The sequence below is a fragment of the Sciurus carolinensis genome, chromosome 12, assembly GCF_902686445.1.
Source record: "Sciurus carolinensis chromosome 12, mSciCar1.2, whole genome shotgun sequence".
In the NCBI taxonomy this organism is placed as follows: Eukaryota; Metazoa; Chordata; class Mammalia; order Rodentia; family Sciuridae; genus Sciurus; species Sciurus carolinensis.
The window spans coordinates 62,807,706-62,832,879 of record NC_062224.1 but is presented as its reverse complement, the minus strand read 5'-3'; the positions used below and the strand labels follow the sequence as shown (position 1 = coordinate 62,832,879).

Below are 25,174 nucleotides of genomic sequence, written 5' to 3'. Positions count from 1 at the left end.
ATAATGTGAAAGTAGTGTAAATTTTACCACTCAGTACAAACATCATAGCTCTGTGTAGCATATTGACCCTTCAGGAGGCAGAAAGTGAGTCATATCATAGGCCAGTGAGTCCATTGCAAAGAAGTACCACAGAATTAAAGTCCAACTGTTGTGTAAGACTCCTTTGGATACAGGTTTCTTGTACAGTTTGAAACATGATTGTGCTTTTCTATAAGTTGTGCAATTAATAGTGTTTTCCAATTTACCACTGTTCCTACCCTGCTTCCTGGAACAGTACTGCTGTGGTAGGTATGCTCATCTTCCAACTTAATACAGCAATAAGAATGTGCTAGACTTTACACATTTGCTCACTTTTGCTCCAATATGCTCTTTCATTTGAATTAACTTCAAACTTTGAATTGGGTAGCATAGTACCAGATAATGCTTTGAAGGGAATTGGACCAGTTATGGTCTGTCTTATAGGCTGTTGGATAGAGGTGACCTAAATTCACCCTGATCTGATAGTTCTGCTTAGAAATAGTATGCCTTGGCCAGATCAGTATCCCAAATGGGAGTGTTCCCCAGGTTGTAGCTGTGATGTTTTCCAGATAACCATATTGTTTTCCTGAAAGTTAACACAATTTTAGTCATGTTGATTAGTTTTTCTTCTATGTCACGTTGCTATTCTTTCCAATAATGATTTTTGGGTTAACATTGAAACCATGTCAGAATAATTGCAAATTTTTTCATGGGTTTATGTCTTCTAAATCATGTCATCTAAAAATAAGTGGGTCAGATGCTAGTGAGACACTGCAGGAATGACTGTTGATTTTCTGACAGATTGTGAAACCTTAAAACCTGCATACCTCATCTTTAAAGTGATGAGTATGCAAAATCTGGAAAGATATTCTATTTTTCTTAATACAGGTTGATAGGATTCCATTTACTTCCTATTTAGATCTATTGACATTCATCCATAGGAAATTATGCAGGTCATTAGCCTATTATAATTAGATTGTTTGCATTACTGTTGACTTCCTAATGAGACATAAATAAAACTTTCATAGTGTGTGAGGTGGATATTTGATGCACAGTACATTAAGATTTGTGAGGGGTTTTGTGGGTTAGATATAGCACCCACATATTTTAACATTCACTCTTTTACATGAACCATGCACGAGGGGAATGCAGTGTCAATACTTGGTCTATTTCTGAACTAGTGTAAACCCTAGTCATACCAGCCAATGTTTGCTTTTTAAAACAAGTAACAGTTGTTTTAGCCCATGCACTTCAAGAGATCTAGTCTTTATTTTCAGTTGTCTACTAGGTCAATTCTGTTCACTAAGTGAATGTTAATAAAAACTCTATGAGCCTGAAAGAATTCTCAACCACATTTAGTCTTGTCTCTCATCTTGGTTGGGTTAATTTCAAATGCTAAAATAATTCCATCTACAATACTTCTAGGAAATGAAGAGTTTGCCTTAATAAAATGTTCATTCAACTAAAACTCTGGAGTTGTCAAATATCCAGACTGTAAACTTCTCAAGGGACAAGAACGCCATCTTCTCCATGTCATCTAGACTTTCCAAGGTGCTTGGCAGCACTCTGTACCCTGTGGAGTACTCAGTACCTTTTTGGTTGATGTTGCTGAGGAGATCTACAAAATAATCCCTTCAAAGCTACTATTAAAATGTAGCAAAACTGAAAAATTCTTTCTCTTTTCTCATTGACAATAACGCATATATATGAGAGTGATAATTTATATGAAGAAGAATCTAGCATCCTTCATATAAGCATGGTTTAAATGAACGAATATATTTCTTCAGAATTAAAGAAGTTTAAATTGAACATTATGAATAGCTTAGGTTTAATTCAGGCCTGCATGAAATGACAAAACAAACAAAAAAAAAAGTGATTGTCTTGAAGCAGTTCACACAAAACACTCCATATCTCCCAAGTTATTTAAATTCACTTTCCATTGGGGGTGCTAAAATGAGCTGCTGAATAATAACTATAACTGTAGTCATAATACTTTCAGGCTAAAACACTACTGCTTCACCAATGAAATAATCTTAGCCACTATACCCAGAAACAATGAGCAGAAGAGGAATTCTGAAACTCATCACTTTTGAGACAGAAAAGTTTGATTAAATCAAGGGGCAGTATTCTCTACACCATCTGTATATGGGCAGCTACTTTGGGCTTCGCTACAGAAGTGCTACACTCAGATGGATGTAGGGGAGACAACTCTGGGTGGGTTCAGAAATACTCAGATAAACTACATACAATGCTTTCCATCTTACTAACTGAATAAATACCAAAAAAAAAAAAAAGGCTTTAAAGGGAAAAATACTATTGTTTGGAATAAAAAAATAAATTTACCTTTCCTGTTTGATTATCTTCCTACCTGGTTTCACCTTTATTTAAATGTGATTTTTAAATTAGAAGTTACATTAGCCCAGTACAGTGGCACACACTTGGAATCCCAGGGGCTCCGGAGGTTGAGACAAGATCATGAGTTCAAAACCAGCCTGAGCAAAAGCAAGGCACTAAGCAACTCAGTGAGACCCTGTCCAAATAAAATACAAAATAGGGCTGGGGATGTGCCTCTGGTTGAAAACCAGAGTTCAGTCCCCAGTACCAAAATAAATTAGAAATTATATTAACTGCAGCATTGCCTTATGTCCTTAGGAGGTTAAGAGATACGCTCAAAATTGGTGTTGGTGACTTCAATTTTAATTTTACATGGTTAAAAATGGCATATGCTATTACAGGAAGTCTTCCTATTATATACAGCTGCTTCTGTTCTTACTAAATGGAAGTCATGTAGATTGAATTTCTTCTGGAGCACTCATGAATTCCTTTTGAATTCTGAGTTATCTTCTTTCAGAGATTCTGTCTTTCTAAACTACTGTCTTCAGTAGTTTTAGGATAAAGAGATTTTGTTTCACACTGACGCTTTTGCTCCCTTTTCAAAATACTCTTAGTGAATTCAGCAGAACAATGACATGTCATGCTCTAGGTTTCAATAATCCTACTATTTCCTAGGACTTAAAAGAATGGAAGAATGTAGCCTTGCAGTAAACAAAAGTACCAGCCTTTTACAATGTTAATTTCATCTAAGTCTTTAAATGTGCTATAAAAGTGACTATAATTGACATTACAGCTCTGGAGAACTAGTTCTTAGAAGCATCATTTAAAAGATAGTAGTTATAGGTTTGGGACTATAAATATGGTACAATTCCAGATTCTGAGCCTTAATTCATTTTTCAGTGAAAGTAGCAGTGTTCAAATATTCATTATAAAATAGTATCTAACAAAAAAAGGATTTAATTCAGCCCATAGTTGCTGATTGAAGACACGTCAGAAGCCTTAGAGTTTCAATCATTCTTTCTCATAGGATTATACTATTGTAATTTTTTTGGTCATATTTCTTGAAAATCAGTGGCAAGGTATGGGAAGGAGAAGAGATTGTACATTTTAGAAAAGAAATGCCCTTATTTTTTATACACATGACATATCACTTTGATTTTGCTGGTATACACCCTGAAAGCAATAATGGCAAATGCAGTAGAACTTCAGGTAGAACAATCCTTGCTGCTAATGTGAACTCATTCTCAGATAGGCAGTGAGGGTTGGAAAAAAGCACATGAATGTGCTATAAATAGAACCACAGACTTCTCAGGAGTAAAAGAAATCCCTTGTAGAGTCCACAGGTGAACAAGGGCCAGCTTCCTTAAGAGTGAGCAACAGGGAGTGTGCTGCCAAGTCACTGTCTTCACTTCTGACTCTGAGTTTACATGCTTTCCAAATGGCACAAGCCTCATGACAATCCAATGAATCAACAGACACTTGAGGAATATTAATAAACAATTTTTTATTTACTATCACTACAAAGAACTTCAGCAAGAAGGGAAATAAGTTTAGGAAATAAGTTGAGTAAACATTTTTAGCATAACAATCTGTGACCAGATATTACGACAGAAACATCAAGCTTGTGAACACACCATTGCTCTCTATCAACTGGACTGCACTCAAAATAGGATAATGGAAATACATGATCTTAAAGCATTTCCACAGGAAATGTTCATATTTTACAACATTCTAAATCTTTTAGCAATTATATATGCTACTTTAACTAAAACGCAGGTATTCCTTATTGCACACTTCAAAGTTGGAAGGCTACATTAGCTTAAGAGGTAATCATTATTTAAAAGGGGAATGATAGTTTAGAATTTTTTGGCTCAAAAATGTACACAATGCCAAGACGCCTTAGTTATAAAAATAAACCCTTAAGACTTTTGGATTTTGAAGCCAATAATTCCTTTACACATTGAAGAGTGCACAGCCCAAATTCTGACTAAGTGTCAGAGGTCATGGTTACAGGCTGTTTTAAAGCCTGCGAACAGTCCTGGCTACTGCTCTGAGAGGCAGATGAAGGCTCATCTCTAGAGCCTGAAGGTGTCAAGTCTCTTGCAGCAGGTGATGGTGAGTAGTCTTGGGGACCATGGTTTGGGGGTGGTATTCGGGTACCAGGAATGAAGTACTCTCTCGGACCAAATGAACCTAAAGGTCTAAGTGGTGCGGGTCCTGGTAAAAATTCCCGAGGGTCAAGAGGTAGATCCCGTTTTCCAGGTGGAACGCCTGGTGCATATTCTCTTAAGCATAGTGGTGGATGCACACCAGGACCTGGAAAATAAAAAGGAAGTTATGTAAATACCCACAAATGTATAAATGAGGATGATTTCAAGTATGTTAATATAGTTTCTCATCATTTCTCCCAAGCCTAGAACATCAAGTGGTGACATCCTGCCTTGACAGGAGAGGCAGACTGAGCTTGAACAAATTTAGCTTACAGCCTATGGCCAACCAGCCATGAAGCAACATAGGAAGGATTTAAGCATGGCTCTACTTAGCTCCAGGCTTGTTATTTTTGTATCCCCACCATATAATGGCAGAATTATTTCTATCTCAAAAGACCTCCATTTTTATTTGGAAGTACTATATACCATGACAAGAGGATAGATTATGAAATAAGAACTTCATTGCATCAAAGAAATTTTGATAAAAGGAAATGCCACTGTCTACTACTGTATCAATTAAAAATTCATGGTGTATTTCAGCATGGACCTTATACATGCCATCAGAATCAAGGTGCATGCCCTCCTGGAAAAGGCCTTCCACAGCCACCTAATTCAATTCAGCAACATTTATTAGGTCACTGTTAAATCCTCCTTAACACTTCTCTCTGAATTTTCTCAAGGTGAGGAGGGTTTGACTTTTCCTTTTCTATATTCTGTAACCTATAGCTTATGCTTCTATCATGGGTGGTTACGACTTTATGTTGTAGGTTGTACATATCTGTGACATTGTCCATCTCATCCACCTTTCCATCCATTGCACTACATAGCCACTGATTTCCAACAAACATCTGCACAAATAATTTTTCGGCTTTTCCTGTATATACCCACTTTCCTTGTCTATGAGAGAGAGCTACTGCCTATCTCGGTATAAGATTATGTAGTGCCTGCCCCATGTGCCCCAAGAAACTGGAGGAAAAGCTAAAATGTACTAAGCCACCTTTATTCCTGCACTGTAAAGCCCAGAGATAGCAACTGGTTTAGCAAGGAATAGAAAGAAAAGATGAATATGATTTACAGGTCAATCAGTAGTGTTCAGATCATCATACCAAATGGTGGAGGTCCAAAAGGTCCACCGAGCTGAAGTGGCCAAGAAAGTGGCCCAGGAAGTGGCCGAGGTGGCGGTCCATATCGAACAGGTGGTGGTAGGGGCCCTCCCACAGGGGAGCCCATGAGAGAGACCCCTGGGAAACGAGGGGGCCCTTTGGTAGCCATATTAACCTGTAATTTAAGATTTGAAAGCAGTTAGTTTTAAAATTCCTGTATATTAAGACAAAGTACCAACCAGGTAAACGCCAAAACCCAGGACAGGCACCTGTCCAGAGAGCACCATCAGTGCAACAGAACGCTACCACTCCCACACGTTCCCATCGACAGCTGACAGAGGTTAGAAGGATGCCGCAAGAGCGAGCAGTGTGTGTTACTGATTATATCTGCCCGGGAAAGGGAAAGGCAAGAAGACTGGCAGAAGGTATTAACAGGTGATTTCTGACCAGTATGTCATGCTCTATACACTACAGCAGATTTCAAAGGGAGCCCCTCCCCAACCACAGCTCTTTCATCACAATAGCTCAAGACTTGCATATTAAGAAGGTACAGAACATAATGAAAACTCCATTCTCTATGCATGTAATAATAGCTATTATTCAGAGTATCTTCGGCAAGCCTTTCATATATCATTCATAATTCACAGAACTTTAAGTAGTGTCTTATTTTAACTAAGAGGGAACTGAGGCAAATTTGCTGAAGGTCTCAGTGCATGTAAAAGGCCTGGCTTGAACTCAATCCCAGGTTTGCCTCTAAGCTATGCTCCTCCCACCTCTACTCCTCTCTATCAAAGGGTCTCTACTCTCTTTAAAGTCTTCAACTGAGAAGGGGTTTGGGGTCTTATCTAAGGTGCCCTTAGATAAAAACATTTCTCAAAAAATGTATATTCCTGGTATAGACATACAAGAACTCGCAAGTATTTTCCAACACGATACTATATACACAAATTAGAAAGACAAAGCTTTCATATTTACTTTCATTTACATTACACCGTATGAGATAATGACTATTTCCTATGAGAAGTGGGTTGGAAACTAAGCAATTACATTTTTATTTTAATACAGAGCAGCAGAAGACCTACCAGACATAATAGCTACACAAGTTACTAAAGAATGCACTCATGTGAACAAATGAGTCTATTGCTTGGGACTGGCTCAACAGGTCATTTCACATGATCATTATTCACTGAAACACTGTTTCACTTCCAGAAAATCTGTTACCCATCTAATTTAAATCACTCAAAATCAGGTTTGCCTCCTACTGTACAAATGGAGGAACACCTAAACAGCATACTCCCAAGGATAAAATGTATAATGAATTTACTTTGCCTTAGAAATTCAACACAAAGTACAATGTGAAGTTGGAGTGATGACTTTCACATTCTGAAGTTAATGATGGTCACACACACTTCAGCAACACTCCCAAGTTAAGGAGAAAAGTACGCTCAGTACTGCATGCAGTTTAAGGCAAACAAGGTCAATGTCATGCTCCTCACATCCTTCCCAGAAATTCACAGAATAGAAGCTCAGTTCAGTCCTCAACCTCTAAGTACTTACTGCTATTGGATGCTTAGCCAAAGAAGTAACAGTGGGAACTGAGGGGGACTCGGGTTCATGGGGAATGGTTTGCTTTTCAAAAAACAAATGTGGTAGCACAAATAGAACACAAACAGGGATGATGTAAAGAGCAAGTGCTGTAGGAAAGCTAATGTTCCTGCACAACCTCATGATTCACAATGCCTGCAGAATTTACCTTGCCCTCATCCATCACCTTGGCTGAAGAAGAGCTCCTGGAGCTGCTGTTCACAGGAGCTGGACCACGTCTCGGGTCTGTTTGGGGTCAGAGAATGAATTTAGAATCATTCCAACGTGAAAAGAATAAATATTCTGCATCCACAATCCTAGAGTCTTTGAAATTACTTGGCCCCTTACCAGAGGAAAAGCGATTCCCAGATGCTTCAGAAGACCATCGAGAATGAGGAAAAGGTCCATCCATTGACCCTTGGGAAAGAAAGAACAGAGCCCTTGCATGTATTTTGCACAAGAAAGAAACCAATTGTGGGCAGGTCAGGGTTCAGCAATAACTAGAAAGCAACGCCTTGGATTGAAAGACCAGCAGGAAGCCCTGCACATTAAAAGTACTGGTCCTGAACTTCAAGCAATAGACTTGAAGTATGTAGGCTGGCTTTTCTTCAGTCTGTATAACCTGACTCCCAATCTTCCCAATACTATAGACATATTTAAAATTGGAAATAAGACTCAGTATTTCACATTATTATAATGACAATGGAAATATACACGCTGCGTAGAGTTTTAAGGCTACTTTTAGAATATTTGGAAAAGGAACACCATAGAGAGCTAATTTACAGATAAAGGCTTACACTTCACAGTGTAAAATTATAAAGAAAAAAAAATAATAATACAGGGACCTCCAGGAAAAAAAAAAGTTTTCTATTCTACAGCAGATTTTATAGCACACTATTTATCCAATAAGACAAAGTAAGGAATCTTCTTCTATATATGTACAGGCCCACATTCTATAATGTTTTCAATAGAATACTCAAAAGGTGGGAAAAAAAAACCCTTGAAACAGTTTATTACAAAGCAACATGTGAATGCTCACCAAATTCACTTCTACCCATATCTCTTCCATTCAGAGTAGCAGAGACAGGTCTCCCAGCTGGCTCTGCTGTCAGTGGAGGGGAACATTCTCCAGCACTCACAGGGGACAAGCCAAAAGACCCATTCCGGCTCAGTGGACCTAAGGACAACAATGCCTTGTTCCCACTTAAAAGCAGCCTTTACACTGCCCGCCCTTTAGCAAGTCATTCAGATTATTTCATAACCATTACACACTGAAATAAAAAGTAATTTACATACATTCTGCACCAAGAAATAGTCTACATCCCTTTACAAAGTGCTCCCTACCTCTCCGGGGAGGGTTTTGTGTCTTTGCTCTTCCCGCCATTGGTTTTAGAATCACAGGTTCATCTTGCCGCATTGCCATCTTTTGGGTCATTTCCAATAATCTTGAATATTGAGAAAGAATGGACTTAAATGTGAAACAGTAATCTACTCCTTCTTAGATACCATCTAGCATAGTCTTAAAACACTTCCTGTATATAAAACATACAGGAAGGTATCAAAATCACATACTTGTGTCTCAAATTAGCAGCTTCCCTTCTCTCTTCAGCTATAGCTCTTTCTGCAACACGAGCTTTGAGCTATTAGAGAAAGAAATATTCAAATTCAGTTGTGTAGGCTATACACAAAATAAGAAAAGGGGTAAAAAGTCTTACCCAGTTATCATGAGCTTTCTTCTCATGAGTAGCCATCTGAAAAAGACAACACATTAAAAAAAATGTTTAGGGACTCATTATACTAGCCTATAATGGTCGGTGTTAGATATCAAAAAATTCTGCAACTACACAACAGTATTAATCACTACCTGATTCTTAAATGAGCGCTCTGCTTTCTGAATTTCTTCCTCCATTTCTTCAATTCTCCGCCTAAAAATTATACTTGGTTTTATTAGTCAAAACAATTGAATAAAGTCTGAAACAATCTGATCATGTTCCCTTTACTCTGTCAGCTATACTTTTAAAGACTTCATCATACATAAAAAACACACTTTATCTAGTTATACCAATCATGTGAGATCAAAATTAATATTACACTCAGGTGCAATGGCACACACCTGTAATCCCAGTGACATGGGAGACTGAGGCAGGAGGAACACAAGTTTGAGGCCAGCCTCAGCAATTTAGTGAGAATCTATGCAACTTAGACCCTGTCTCAAAGTAAAGAAAGGTCTGGGGATATAGCTCAGTGGTAAAGCATCCCTGGGACCAATCCCCAGGATCAATCAATCAATCAATCAATCAATAAAACCTAATCCTATCTAATTGCTTTCTACCTTAACTGAGAGAGATTCTGAATTGATAAATTATAATTTCCTTAACTGTCCATCAATGGGCTCTCAAATAATTTTGCTTTGCTAGGCATATCTTCTTCCTTAAAACTTTTCTTTTTTAAAATTATATCCATAGAAGATTTCACAGCTCTATCAAATGGCACATTAATGGTTTTAAAACATTGCATAGAAAACTGCTTTCTTAAAGAATTACTCCAACATACAAAACCCTCAGAACTGTTTGCGTGAACCAAGTTCCCTTATGGTCTTGCCAGCATTTCGGTATAAGTCAATTTTTGTTAACATTTTTCATTTGTTCAATTGAAATTTAATTTTCTTCTCTGTGAACTGAATGTATTCATATCCTCTCATTACTTATACTTCTGTGCTCTTTTCTTCTACATGTCAAATCAGAGTCAAAAGAAAGCTAACACTAAAGTTCATTAGACATTGAACTCACTTGTAAGTTTTAACTTCCTGCGCAGCCAAAACTGCTTTTTCATCTGCAGCTGATAGCCGCTGTGCTCTTTCTTGTCTCTCATACTCTTGTCGACTCAGTTTCCTAAAAATAAAACCAGTTTTCAAGTCAAACTTTCTCTTTTCTCCTAGCAGTGTGTATGACTGCTCTATTCAAATGTCACTTCCCACCCTTCTCTAAAATGCTTAGGATTATAAAATAGGAAAGGAATTTAAACCTGGAATTTAGGAAATCAAAACTGGCAAATCACTTACATTTTCTAACTTCTGCTCTTAATTCTCTAATTACCAGTAAATAAAACAAATGTAAAAACAATATGTGTCCCAAGGGCAAGTCTCCTAGGCTCAAGATGATGAAAACTCACTTTACTTCTAAGAGGAAAGTCAGGACTGATCAACCTAACACAAACATATCAGGATAAAGCAGGGGAGAATTCTTTGTCATTTCTGCCATGGCTAAGTACATCTTTGTCATGCAGAAATTTGTTTCCCAATCCAAGACTGGTACCAAGATAGAGTCAGTCAGAGAGAAAGCTTTTCTGAACATGTCTTCTAACCATACAATTCACCACAGAACATTTTCACACTTTAGACACCTATTTCAAAAGAATTGTGATTAAGCAAAAAGGCAAATCTGAGTTGTGACAATGTCTACCAACCACAAAAAGAATCCAAACCTACCCATGATCAGGATATTACCTACTGACAAGTTTTAACTTTGATCATGAAAATCAAGACATTCATCTACTATAACAAAGGTAGACACATTTAACGGTTTAAAAAATACTTCCTGCTATCCTTGCACTGCTTTAGCCATAGTTCCAATTCAAAAGATAAGTAACTTGAAACTTAACTTTCCATGAATCATAGTAACCAAAATATAGTTACCAGAATTATAGTAACCAAATAGAAAAGCGGGTTATGTAGTCTTTTATAACTGGTCATTTAATTCTTCAGCAAATATTTTGAGTGTCTGTAATATACTAGTTACCTTGTAACATGCTGAAGAAGAAAGGAGCTCACTGTTTAAGATATAAATGATGACTCGGCTGGGATTGTGGCTCAGTGCTAAAGCGCTTGCCTAGCATGTATGAGGCACTGAATTCTACTCTCAGCACCACATATAGAGTAGTGAAGAAAATAAAGGTCTGTTGACATTTTAACAGGATAAAATATAAATGATGACTAAAATAATATAATAATTTCCCCCTGACTCTACCTTAAGGAGGAATGTGGAAAATACTGAGTCTTGAAGAAGAGGAAAGAGAATTTTGTTTCCAATAATCAATGAACTAGCCAGAGAGCACTAAGAACAATCAAACCACCTTGAGAAGAATACACAGAATGTGTTTGAAGGGAACAGAGTTGATAAGGCAGGGAAGATGTGTATGTGGCCAAGACCCATTAGAAAAAGGAATCACAGACACACAATTAAGGTTGCCATTTAAGGTACTTTTCTCTTAGGTTCAGCCACGCATTGAAGATAACACAAAGATAGAAAGAGTCTGAACAAAGCCTTCATCAAATTCCTGGGCTCACAAAAAGGTGTTTAGGGCTACAAGTAAGGGTGACCCCCCAGTAAAAGCCCTATGCTTTGGGTTAAGACTAGAAAGTACTGAACACTTTAAGTAATGAACAGACAAAATACCCAGAAGGAACAATACTGAAACACTCAAGGGACAAAAGTCATTTTTGAATGATCTTAATTGACAATTTGGTTCAAGTGACAATCTTACTGAGAGTAATTTCAACTCTTTTCTATAAGAAGATAACTTCAGGGGCTGGAGATGTGACTCAGTGGTATAGCGCTTGCCTGGCATGTGTGAGGCCCTAGGGTTCAATCCTCAGCACCGCATATAAATAAAGAAATTAAATTACAAAATCCAATGACAACTAAAAGTTTTTTTTAAGAAAAAGAAGATACCTTCATCATCTTAGGTGTCAAATGTCATCTATACTTATCACAACGTTTGCCATTCAAAACTGACCAGGCATTCCATAAGATAAAATTCCATGAGCGAACTCTAACCAAAAAGGGAACCCCCAAAAGGGTTATCACACATGTTTTAAAATCACTGTGACTTTACATATAGTCTGGGAAGTAAAGTCAAGATTATGAATTTCATCAAAGAAATAGAAACTCCAAAACTAAGAAATAGATGGATGTGGTGGCCTACCTACACTCCCAAATACTCGGAGGTAGAAGCAGAAGGATGAGATTGAAGATAGCTTGGGAACCACAGTGAAACCCTGTCCCTATGACAAGAGCAAGGATTCAGGGGATATAGCCAATGGTAGAGCACATGCTCAACGTTATGGTTTGAGCTTGTGGTACCCACAAACAAAATAAAAACCTGAAAAAGGTTGGGGTTGTGGTTCAGTGCTACAGTGCTTGCCTCACACATGTGGGACACTGGGTTTTATCCTCAACACCACATAAAATAAATAAACAAAATCAAGGTATGGTGTCCATCTACTACGACAACAGTATTTTTTTAAAAACTTGAAATATAGTAACTGAAATTAGAAACTCATTAATGAATGATTTTAGGAGCAGACTTGAGAAGTAAAATAAATCTTAGCACTTTTAAGCTAGGTCAGAAGTAAATATCCAGAATGAAGCAAATTCAGAACGTGGGAGGCAGGGGAAAATGACTTCTAACATCTTTTACTGAAATTAGAAGAGAGAATGAGGTAAAATTAACATTTAGAAAAAAGACCCCAAAATTCAAGAGATGGTTAGTGACCCCGAGCAGCATAAATGCAAGAGGTAAGGGGGTGTGGGAGGACTACACCTAGGCACTCCCTGATACAACTGTTAAAAAGCCAGACAGAAATGACTACAGGAATTAGGGCAGGGGTGAGACATTTGACAAAGGAAACAACGATAATGGACTCCTGAAAGAAAAATTTTAAAACACAAGACAATTAATTGGCTATCCTGAAAGTGCTAAAACTAAGGAACAGTCAAAATTAGGCAACCAGACGAAAGATCCTTTAAAAATGGAAACTGGTTTTAACTCTGAGCAGGAAGCTTAGAATGTCCACCTACTATAATACAGATTATAAAAGTAGCAATATTTAATGGATAAAAATGCTATTCTCTGTTTATCCTTATACTACACTCTGATACACTCATCAAATCTTTCACTAAAGGACGATGTTCAAACAGAAGTAATTTTAAAGGAGAGACCAACAATATAGAATGAAGAACTACAGAAACTGTAAATATGTGTATAAATTGAATGAATGGTGAATGAATGTCTTATGGAGTTAGCAGTACATGAAGTACTCACATCCATTACCACGACAGTCTCTAATCTAATCCAGGAGCTACTGAAAGCACAGAAAAAAGTAAATCTTTTAATCTATGTCAGGTTTTTATGACGTTCAGGACATACGGCATGGCCTTTAAATTATAAGAAGATGAATATAACAATCTGTGATTACACCAACCTTACACAGGGAATGAGCAAAAGATTTAAAAATATTTAAACTATTCAAAAGATACAAGAAAGAAAAAACAGGTCATGAAATAGAAAGCTAATTCTTCAAAACTTCAGGCACATATTGACATGGATTGCCTTGTATTTTAGAAAGTCCACTCAAGCAGTTGTAAAGAAAATTAATCAGAATTTGAAAGAAGTTATAAAGAGATGGAGGATGAAGATAGGAGATTAGTTAGGTAGTAACAGAAAAGATGACCCAGGCATGAGCTAACAGTGCCTGGGGATGAGTAACAGAGTACAAACCACAGAGCGGGACTGAATGGATTTTGCAGGAATTGAAGAAAAGACTGCTACATTTGACTGCATCACAAAAAAAATCAACTGCCATTTACGTCATTCAGATTACTAGTAGGGACAGAGAAAAAAGGTGTTCTTTTAAAAAAAACAAGTGATGAAATGAGAAATGTTTCTCTGAAGCCGGCCAAGCATTTAGAAGAAAATTTTGAGATTCTAAACAGGTTGCTTGGAAAGAAAGAATTAGAAAAGTTAAGGGTAAACTTTCAATGTTTAATGGCATTAGGCAGTAGAAGTCAAAAATACCTAAAAAGAGTTAGGTCTGTAAGGTCTGTCTTTGCTTCACAAGACAAAGACTGCTATATATATGACAAAGAATAAAATATAGTAGTAAATACAAAATCTGACACAGATAACCTATTATTAGAGAATTCAAATATTTTTGTTGATAAAAACTTCAAATGAACAGTCAAAATATATCTTTCCAAAGAAAACTAGCTCATTGACATGTATATTTGAGAAGATTAATATATAAATAAATACTAAAAACGAGCACTTCTGTAATCAGAACTGCTAAGGTCCTTGTCACAGTTCAATTGTTCAGTATGAACAGCTGAGATATTCCAGTCCAAAACTTACTTCAGCAATACCTTCAATAAGTAAATTTTATTCCTTTTAGAAGTTTTTATTCTCAAAAATGCCATCCAAATCACTCAGGATGTTAAAGGTCAATAGTTAGAGATATAAGTTCAAAACATATTAGAATTAAGTGACTGATCACAATGAAAGGAAACTGAAATAATGGTGGGATCAGAAGAAGTATCCGGATCTTCAAAAGACAGGTATTTCCACATCAGTAACTGTTAGTACCAGTTAGTCACTCCCGCTTCATATGAATCTGACAATCTGTTAGATGGAAAAAAGAATGCGAGTAACGGAACACAAAGCACAAAGGGAAAAAAAACAAATCTCTATTAATTGCAACTGGAAGAAACTGTAAATATTCTTTCAAAAAGATAAAATGATCTGTGTGACGTCACAGAGTGATAGCAATAACAAACAATGAAAACCTTACCTGTGCAGAGCCATCTCCTCCTGCTGGTACAGTTCATTTAAAATGTCCACTTTCTGACTCAGAGTTTTGCACTCGTCTTGCAGCCCAGCTTTAGCGGATTGGAGTGAATTGCGGTCATCTTCTAATTTCTTTATTTGGCCTGTTAAAAGATAAAACAACTGATCTCTGTATGTGTACAAGGACTTGAGAACTTGATTGAGGGTCAGTGCTGAGAAAAATGAGAAGCAAGAGAGTAAAAAGCCATTCTTTATCTTTGCATAAGAGTTTGAGACTTCCCAGCATATAGCAATTTCATCTCCAGAAGAACTCACCTTCTAGGTTACACTTTGCAGACATCGAGGCTCTCAGCTTCAGTTGTAAAAGTTTTAGATCCTCTTCAACTACTGATGTTGCAGTTTGTGTCTAAAAATTAGAGAAGACAGACATACTCTTAATAGTGAGGCACAGAAAGCATTCACAGGCACTATGGGACTCTCACAAAGAACTATACCCGAGAGACGTCCATCAGCTGCTTAATTCGAATTTTCACCTTCGCACTCTGGTCACCTGAAAAACAAAAGATGTTAACTGCTTTTCATTTCCTTGCTTTTTAACTCTATATTCTCCCAACATCCCCAAACTCAACAATGACCACGTTCAAACACTGAAAGGAAAAAAATCAATTGAACAATGAAACTGAGTAAATTCATTGACTCAAGAGAACTGCGAGCTTAGATTTAAGAAAAAAAAATGAATTCCTAGTTTGTGCAGTAAAAATGTGATCTGTGCTACTCTTGTAAGATAAAAGCCTTTCTTCTCGCACACATCTGTCTCCACCTGCACAAGTAAGTGTCTTATTTAGAAAGATTCAATCCTCTATCCTTGAATCTACCAACAGGTGTGGTGTAAAACACTCTATGCAAGCTATATCCAACTTGGGAGAGAACATCTGGAAATATTTTCCACATCAGTAAACACTGCTACCCCTCCCTCTAGCTTCCTTATAGACTCTAGCCTCTGTTCTCACAGCCTTAGTTTAAGGCTCCAACCACCTCACTACTCTTAAAACTGCCATGGGCCTTAAAACCACAGAGCCATAGAGATGATGAGTATCAAAATCAAATATCACCTGCATAAAGTTGAGAAACAAGTGTCTCTTACTGTACAATGTTCACTACTCAGAGGTTGAAGACATGACTGTTGCTCTGCACTGTACTTACCTAGTTCTCAATGGGAACTTCACATGCCTATTCTTCACATGCCTATTGCTACACTACACCCCAGCAACCCACCTCTGCCAATGCAACAGACGTTTCTACAGATCCAGGGAGATGCACCTACACTTCTGCACAGAGCTTAAGAAGAAAGTCAGTCAGCTGAGAAGTGGCATCTGTCTATTTAAAGACATGAAAGCAAACAAGAATTCAACCTCCCTGAGACCAATCTTACCTCCTACTTCTCCATTGGCTAGTTCATCTGACTCACCTCCTCCTTCATTTTGACCCTCACATTCCGATTCAAGCTCTATCCGATTCAGCTGTGTAATATAATTAGTCAAAGCCTAGAAAAGAAGTAAAAGGTTGGAAGAGTCTCTCAATTTAAATTCGGAAGCTTTGAGGAAAATTCCCAACACCAAGCATGTATTTGCAGAATAAACTTACATTAATATAATCATCTTTCTGAGTAAGAGCTACTTCTCTATCTCTCTGGGACTTCTCAAATGATTTTATTTGCTCACTGAGCTCAGCATGTGATTTACTCCAGTCTTGGATTTCCTGCTGCAACTGAAAAGTCAAAACACGTGAATTCCTATGGGTTAGGGTGGGGTTTTGCCCTGGAGACATCACGACCACAAGATTTAGACAGGGAAATAGAAAGTCATACCTCCTTGGTAGCCTGTCACTAAGAGTTGAGACCTCAGTTAAGGAAGAGGGAAGAGTGGCCCCAACCCTCAGAGCTGCAGTAAGAACGTCAGAGCTGTCAAGGAAGTTGACCCTGTTGATTGCATTACCCAGAAAATTGCTGCCAATTCAAATCACTTCCTTCCAGTAGGAATGGATGGGCATATGTGACTGGCTCCTGAATTCAGACTCCTTATCATAAACCTTCCCTTGGCCCGTGAAGAAGTAACTACTCAAAAAAGGGTTATAAAATACTTAATTTTCTGCATGAAGAAGTTTCTTTGAGGCTATCAAGTTAATAACTGATTGATGTTTGATAAGAAAAGACCAACACTCTAAGGACTGAAATAAGCTGTACAGAATAGAAAATTCCAAACACATGGAGAACGCATATATGCGCTCCATTTGGGGAGAAAGGTTTAAATTTGCACATCTAAGAAAAGGTCTTGCATGAATAATTCCTTACCTTAGAAACAAATCCAAGATACAAGGTAATAATATTCACTTCCCTAGATTACATTATGTATGACATCAATTTTTCTTTACCTGCTCTTTCTTCTTCTTAAGCCTAGCATTTTCTTCCTGAACCCGATGGCATTCGCACTTTTCCTTGTATTCACTAAGCTTAGCTTCATGAAGAGCAATTTGAACCTAATGCAAAACACCACAGTCAGTGAATTGATTCCACAGAAAAAAACAAAGTTACACTTTCCCAAACCAGACATCATGTACTTCTCATTTGTTGCACATTTTAGCACACCTTAAATTTTTGGTCTTCAACCAAACTAATATGTTGTATTAATATCCTATAGCAGGTGTTGGCAAGTTTACCTGTGAAAATTCTGAAGCATTCATTGAAATAACAGCCTTTAACTTCTCTACAGAGTTCTTCTTTTCTATTATCTGCCCGGTGAAAATAGAACACAAAATTTGCATGAGGATTTCAGTAGAAATACTGATAGAAATATACATATATGCTAAAAAAGATAAACAAGACAAAATGTATTTCAGCCCACCCCCTTACATTTCAGGTAACCAGACTAAAAGGTCAAAATACAGAAAATGAAAATGAAACAAGGAAATAAAATTTTTAAACATACAAAAAATTAGTTACTCTTTTAAGTACACCAGTTCAAATTAGTAATTTTTTTCTAGTGATGGAGAAAAAAGATTTCCCAAGATCATGTTAAAGCTCTCTTGCCTGAAGTAAAAATGATAGAATCTAAGGGAGAATAGACAGATCTCACATACAGAAGAATTCCAAAAAACTATGAAGATATTTGCTCCTCAAGGAAGTAAAACAGAACTCTTCACTCTTTGCAGTCCTGGGATTGAATCCTGGGCCTTCTGCATGCTAGGCAAGTGTTCTACCATCAGCTGTATCCTTAGCCCTTAACTCTTCACACTTTCACTATGGACTGTACATAGTAACTTCCAAAGAATAGGCAAGGGATTGGAAGAATCCCAGTGGAGAAATCTGGTGAACACTACCTCAGCTAGGTGATCAAGCTTACCTGGGGGTGGGATATTTCAGAACACTCTCGACTATCTTTGCAACTTTTATATAATTATAGAACTATTCTAAAGTAAAAAGTTTTAAAACATAGGATGCTGTAAAACAAAACAATATACAAACACTCTTCGATGAGGCAATAGTTCCTGCATGTTTCAGAGGGCAGAGCAAAGCAATATGAAAATTATCCAGGATTGAGGACACAAATATAAAAATAGTTTCTTGGATCAGTACTGAAAAGTTCCACAAAATGGGCAGAAGCAGGTTCAACTTCCCTGACTTCTAATCTGACTTTACTTACCACCACAGGGAAGTCCAACTTAACCCATTTTACAAAATACTTCAAAAGCCAAATTACACTAACACTTAGCCACCAAAACTCTTACCAAGTCCTCATTGTTGACATTCTGTTCTCTCTCAGATTCTAACACAACATGAAGACTTTTAGCTCTGTCCTCAAGAATCTCATTAGTTTCTTCAAGTAGCTTGATTTTATCCTAGGAAAACAGATGTCAAGATTAATAGTTACTCATTACATTGACTTTTGACTTTAGAATGTAACTCCCATAAAACAAGGGATTTGTACCTTATATTTCATTCCTGCATCGGAGAGCACCATATTTTGTTGTTTGGTTTCTTGGACATGTTTCTTTGATTCCTTGATCTATGTAAAATAAAGTATTCACAATTGAAAGATAAATGTTATAGTCTTACTAAAACTTACTTCCAGGTAAGTGACCCCTTCCAGAAGGTAACAAACATTTAAAAATGATTTAAAAATATCTCAACTATAAAACAGGTGGAAATGATTCAAGCTGGAATCAAGGGGGTAATAAACTAGAAAAATAATTCTACCTTCTCTTCAAAAGTTGACACTTTTTCCACTAGTTCTTCATTTTCTTTCTTCATGTTCTTTAACTTTTCAGAAATTTGCTGTTCAGTAACTAAAAGTGGGGGGGGGGGGTCCAGATTATTACAATCACTAAACGAAATTCAGTTAAATCGACCAAAAGCAAAGACATGTTATCTGGCATTATGAGGAAATACTTTTTTGCATAACTTATTATGCCCTTAAAAAGCAATCTATAGTTAATAGCAATAAGGGTGTGAAACACTATTAAAATTTAAGGAAAATTTAAGAACGATGATATTTCAATTGAAGCTCATTTCAAAGATGGGAAATACAGTAAAATGTAGTTTGATATTCCTCACTTCTTTTTTTTTTTGTTTTGGCTTCTTCTTCCCCTCACTTCTTAAAACACTTTCTTTTCGGAAAATGGAATCATTTCAAATTTATATACATTTTTGGCAAAGAAAAACAAAATGAAAGCATACTGACTCACATTACCATTCTTTATCTACTCGAATCAATGCTTGAATGTATGATTAAATCATTAGCACAAAATACTGTTCAAATGTACTACATCTGCATTACATCAATATTCAAAGTGAATATGACCCAATTTAGAACTAATCATCTTCTTCCCACAATTTGTTCTTCCTCATCTGCTATCTCAGTTGGTACCATCAACATCTACTCTATTATCCAAGTTAGCAACCTAGGAATAGTAAAATTTTTAGGAGTTAAAAAAATAAGACACATCAACAATTACTATCTACTTCTAACATATATAAAACACACATCAAACACAAATACAAAGGGTTACTAAAAGTTACAGAAGAAGGCTAAAAATTTACCTTGATATACTGTTTCTTTGACCTAAAAGAGAGAGAAATAAAGATTAAATTTGGTGTCATGCATCTGTTTAAAAGAAACAGAATCAAAACCAAATGAGAATATAATAACTGTCTCGATTAAAACTGATTAATAACTGGTTCTCAATTAAAAAATAAGTAAAGGAGAATAAGCATTTCATTAGCCTCTGTCATATAGAAATACTAAGGTATGTATCCTATGCTGCAGTGAATATATATCTATTCCAATCTTAACCACTTGAGAACTTACCTTTAATAATAGAAATGGCTACTATTTTCAGAAAAGTACACTAATGCTTCACTTACTCAAAATTGTTTATTTGATAATTCTAAACAGCCAGGATAAAGTCTAGGAACAATGACTGTTCAAAGAACTCTGAGGAAACAAAATTAAAGATATGCCACTTGTTTATTTTCTTAGATGTCGATGGGCCTTTATTTTATTCATCTCTTTATATGTGGTGCTGAGAATCGAACCCAGTGCCTCGCACAGGCTAAGCAAGGGCTTCTATCACTGAGCCACAATCCCCCAACCAACACGTGCTGCTTTCACTCACCAAAAAACATCTTAGAACTCCAATTTCAATTTGGCTATTGGTTGAATTTAGAAATAATCTAAGAGGCTGCATCACCTATTTCTGAAAACCACTAAAAATAGCGATAAGAATTCTTAAAAAAAAAAAAAAAAAAGATTGCTAGAAGAAAATACACAAGCAACAAGAGAAATGACAGTTAACTTCTTCTGGAAAGAGCAAAACCTGAATCATTTCCCAAAGACAGCGATGAACTGTCACATAATAAAACCTAAGCAATCATTCTTTTAAAACTTCACTAAATTTCTTTATAAATTAGCATATATTTCTCCTTGTCAATGTTATAAATAGTGATGGGATACTCAGATGTATCCACAGATCATCCATGGTATCTTGGTAATACTGTAGACCCTAAAATACCACTTAGAATGATCTTGTTATAGGAAAACACATTCAGAAAACTCCAACATAGAAAGAAATGGACATTTCTCTAATGTCATAGGCTTACTAATCAGAGACTAAGCTTTCACCCAAAATGACAGCAGGGGAAAATGGGAAGTAGCAACAAGCAGGCATTTAAGGCAGGGACCAAAACTCCAAAGACAAATGCTGAGACTGAGGATCATCAGCTAAGACCCAGAACCTACCTAACCTAGTGAAAATAGAAACAGGTGCCAGGGTTCTTGAAAGAACCAAGAGAGAAATATAAAATGTTTTCATTTTTCCCTTTTCTCTTTACCTTTCTATCCTCCTTTTTCCTTTTAGCTGAGAACAAGTTCAATGAGATTAGAAAAGTCCTCAGAGGAATCCATGCAAAGGATTCTTCTTCTTAAGAAGGCATTTCTTTTTAAGTGCTTTTATACTCAATTGTACAAGGAGAGGAAACTTGTATTAACAATGGAATGTCCAAAATGATCAAGTAATCAGAAAAGGAATACTAAGATTTGGAAAGATTTGCGGCCAATGTTTCTGGCCACTTTAACTGTTGAGTTTCCACTGATGGCTTTTCATGCAAAGTTCACTTACCTAAAATAATTTTCCTGTGATTATGTTAAGTAAGTATCCAGCAGAATGACCTACAGTACAAACCTATGTATGTTTAAGCATATATACATGTATACATACACATACATATATGCATATGTATGTACACACATACATAGTCAAATTTTGCTTAGGAAAAAAAAGACTAAGGAACAAAAAATGTAATAAAATGTCTCTGGACAACATATAATCTATACTTCCAAATGAAAAGCTATTTTCTTAACATATGATTGAATGACAAAATCTGGGAAATGCATATATAAAACACCTGAAAAATTACCTCATCTGCTTTGCATCATTTTGCTATATTCCTCTGCAGGATTTTTTTCTTGTGTATGTGTTTATATAACATACAGTTCATCAACATTTAAATCTTAGTTCTGCTTTTTTCTATTTCACATTAAATTGTGAGCATTTTCTGAGCCTCAAAGCCTTTGAAATATATAAAGCTGCATACTATTCCATTATACGAACATAGAACTTAAAAAGACCCCTGTAATGGAATAAGTTGTGCTAAGTTTTCAATCTAATACACAGTTCCACTGAAAACCCTTACCGAAAATCATTAAAGCATAGTTAGTTATTTCTTTAGGATAGATTACTAGACATATTATGCTACATAAAAGGATATTTATATAACCTATCCCATCTTTTATCTCACTTGAAGACTTCTGAAACATATGAAACTACTGGTCAGAATGGCTGTAAGAATTACCAGTTCTTGTTTAGTACTGGCTAACTGTGGGGAGACATCCTTATCTAGCAGAATCAAAAGAGATTGAGCCATGGGACACAGAGGCCTGACTTCTAGGAACTGGCAGTCTTGGAGTTTTGTCCCAGATTGCCAGGGAATGTGTGGTGCTGTGTGGGAGTGGTTCCCTGTATAGTCCTTACATTAGTTTCCCTGAGAAAATGGCTCCCCTAACTCCAGTCCATCCTGTTCATCACAGAGGAAGTTCCTCCTGGGTCTTGGCTCCCTTTACCTCTGAGACTATAAATAAAGGAGTACTAATTAAAAAAAAAAAAAAAAAAGAATTACCAGTTCTTCCCACTGTCCCACTGTACCTACCTAATTCTTAATCTTTAGGTTTTGATACAAGGAACTTATGAATTGAAGTTTTCTCCATGAGATTTTTCAGGTTATCTTAAATCTTTCCGACACAAAGATTACACTAAATTATTTTATAAAGTGTGACTTCAACCACTAATTTGTGTTTAAGTTAGTAAACTGGAAAGGGGAGGGGCAGTGACTACAGAATACCCCATGCATTTATGTGCTAAGGTAGAAGAAAGTGAATTTACTCACAACAAGAATAGTTCTCCAGAAGAAAATGGCAAATGAAACAATTCCCAAGAAGACAGTGAGAAGTACAGGCTTCCACGGCAGTCCATAAAAATCAGGCCCAGGCTGAACACCATTGGGCAATGTGGCAACTAGCTGAAATAGACAAGTCAGAAACAATGAGAAACCTTATATTCATAACAAGACAGTCACAAAGAATCATCATGGCAGTTCCAAAACCACCACCATCATCTGAAAAGTACCTCCTCAAAATTCTGCATTAGCTTCTTCCAGAGACAGGATCCTGGCAGTATCATATTTCTTGTTTGCCCACAGTGTTTAAATACTTTAAATTGAGCATCTATTTCCATTTGGAATAGGCCCTGCCGACATCATATTGTCTAACACCTGGCTAGAATCCCTCCGTATGATACTTCTGTCACAGACAACCCGGTCTTTATGAGTAAAAAAAATTACGAAAGACAAAAACTTAAGTATATGCGGAAAATAACTTCCTTCTATGAAAGTCCATGTCTAACTCTAAATGTGCGCTCAAAGCGAGCGTATCAAACACCAGCCTTCGCTCCTCTACTCCACACCGCCCTCCTCAAGTGTCCAGAGGACTCTCATTCTGGCCCCACCTCCCAACAGTCTCCAGAGGGACAAGACCTACTGTGACGTCAGCTGCATTTGGGAACCTAGCGAGGGGCTTGCCACCTCTCAGTACTGCGTGACAAAGTGCAATGAGGAGAGCGTCCAGTGCACTCACCGGCTCGCTTAGCAATACAGCTCGGTGCTGCCCGCCCGGGCCTGACACGCTCCATTTCCCCGTCGCCGTCAGTCAGTGCAGCCACTCCGCTCACCACTCAGCCCCCCGCCGGCCACAGCGGGGTCCCTCCCTACGAGGGCTGCGTAGAGCACCGTTAGGGGTCCCAGAAGCTCGGGGTGCCCGGGAGAAGCTGCCACAGAAGGCACAGCGGCAGGTACTGAGTCCATTGTGCACGGACAGCTGAGCGGAGAGGATGCTTCCCTGCTGAACAGCACAGGACTCAGACCTCTTCCGCCGTTTCCTACTTGCGCAGGATGCAGCACGGGGGGCGGGTACTGGGAACGACCCTCGCCTTCCCGCACCGCGGGCGCTTCCCGCCCTAACCCTGCAAAACACGTCATTGGGCGGTGCTGCGAGGCGGACCGCAGTGCGCTGAGCTTGTGGCGGGGCGGGGCGGGGCGGGGCGGGGCGGGGCGGGGCGGGGCGGGGCGGGGCGGGGCGGGGAGGGGAGGACCAACTGCTGATTCGGGTTGGGGGGCAGCGCGAGCAGAGCCCAGCGGAAGAGTCCAAGTCAAGGGACACCGGGAGGAAAGAGACTCATCTGCCCCATGAACTGGGAGAGGACACGCGCTTTAGAGGCCCCCAAAGCTGCCTGGAATCTAACAGAACGGGATTATGGTCGGGAAGTGGGAAAAAGGAAAAAGTCAGGCCTCCCGGGTCCTCCCAGAGCAGAACTCTTTGTCACAACGTGCTGAGACACCAGGTACCTGCCCCAAAGGTCCAGACAGGGGAGGAGACGCCTCTCCTGCTCCCTTGGGAAGGACCACTGCTCACAGTGGGCCTTCCTTCCCTGCTCGCTCCATTTCTGTGCAGATTTTCCCGTAACCCACCTCTACTTCTGAATGACACTACTTTTTAAAAGTTTCACCCTATCGTGTCATTATTACCCCTACATCAATGGCTTCATTCCTGGATTCCACATTTTAAGGTTGAATGACTTGTGGAAAAGATTAGGATCATGAATAGCCTGAACAGCCCGTGCTAAAAGTTTAAGAAACTGGGGACATTTAACTTGGCGAGAAAATGAATATATGTGGATCTTTAAAAATATGTCAAGTTGAATATAGTTGTTTCAAAAGAACAGTCAAACAAGAAGAGGCAGGAAAGCAATGACAAATAGGAGCAATGAAGCGTGAAGGAGGAGGGGAAGGCAAACTGTATAATTAAAACATGTACCATCATCCAAGCCCAAGAATACATACCGATTGTGGGACAGAACAGACCATCCAGAAACAGACCCAAGTGCACTGGACATTTGGGATACAATAAAATTCAGCTGGGGGAAAACAGACTTTTTAATAAATAGTATTTGCATATAATCACATGGAAAATGATAAAATTGGATTTTTCTCCAATTATTCACAAGGATAAACTACAAATGGATAAGAAACCTGAATGTAAAAGTAGCAAATGAGCAAGTACTAGAAAACCTTGGTCGAATTTTTCTATACCTTATGAGTGGTCAAAACCTTCCTGATTATGTCTTAAAATCCAGAAGCAAAAA

The 25,174-nt window shown here is 37.8% G+C and overlaps 1 protein-coding gene across 4 annotated transcripts; it reads right to left on the bottom strand.

Annotated features, from left to right (window-relative positions):
* Positions 1 to 3,814: 3,814 nt before the first annotated feature.
* LOC124962102 (transport and Golgi organization protein 1 homolog) lies at positions 3,815 to 23,984 on the bottom strand. Of its 4 annotated transcripts, XM_047521241.1 has the most exons (24): positions 23,727 to 23,984; positions 22,866 to 22,997; positions 19,965 to 19,986; positions 19,122 to 19,210; positions 18,853 to 18,930; positions 18,653 to 18,763; positions 17,585 to 17,656; positions 17,300 to 17,404; positions 16,514 to 16,636; positions 16,302 to 16,413; positions 15,364 to 15,419; positions 15,185 to 15,275; positions 14,874 to 15,012; positions 10,039 to 10,140; positions 9,114 to 9,174; positions 8,965 to 9,000; positions 8,822 to 8,889; positions 8,594 to 8,694; positions 8,289 to 8,426; positions 7,598 to 7,666; positions 7,419 to 7,495; positions 7,223 to 7,294; positions 5,669 to 5,840; positions 3,815 to 4,668 (listed from the first exon to the last, which is right to left on the bottom strand). In XM_047521241.1, exons 1-24 carry the CDS (start codon positions 23,835 to 23,837, stop codon positions 4,340 to 4,342), a joined length of 2,466 nt encoding a protein of 821 aa, XP_047377197.1. In that variant the 5' UTR covers positions 23,838 to 23,984; the 3' UTR covers positions 3,815 to 4,339. The 4 variants fall into 4 exon arrangements, with proteins under 4 accessions (XP_047377197.1, XP_047377196.1, XP_047377194.1 ...); XM_047521240.1 differs by lacking the exon at positions 7,223 to 7,294 and having other exon boundaries at positions 3,817 to 4,668; XM_047521238.1 differs by lacking the exons at positions 7,223 to 7,294; positions 19,122 to 19,210 and having other exon boundaries at positions 3,820 to 4,668; positions 23,611 to 23,982.
* Between the last annotated feature and the right edge of the window lie 1,190 nt (positions 23,985 to 25,174).

What these genes read in the sequence shown, in the direction of transcription:
- LOC124962102 (XM_047521241.1), bottom strand. Translation starts at nt 23,837, where the DNA reads ATGGACTCAGTACCTGCCGCTGTGCCTTCTGTGGCAGCTTCTCCCGGG. An exon ending in TGGCTAAGCATCCAATAGCA is followed by an intron (nt 5,841 to 7,222) that starts GTAAGTACTTAG and finishes CTTAAATTACAG; the next exon opens with GTTAATATGGCTACCAAAGG. An exon ending in TTTTGGACCTCCACCATTTG is followed by an intron (nt 4,669 to 5,668) that starts GTATGATGATCT and finishes TTTATTTTCCAG; the next exon opens with GTCCTGGTGTGCATCCACCA.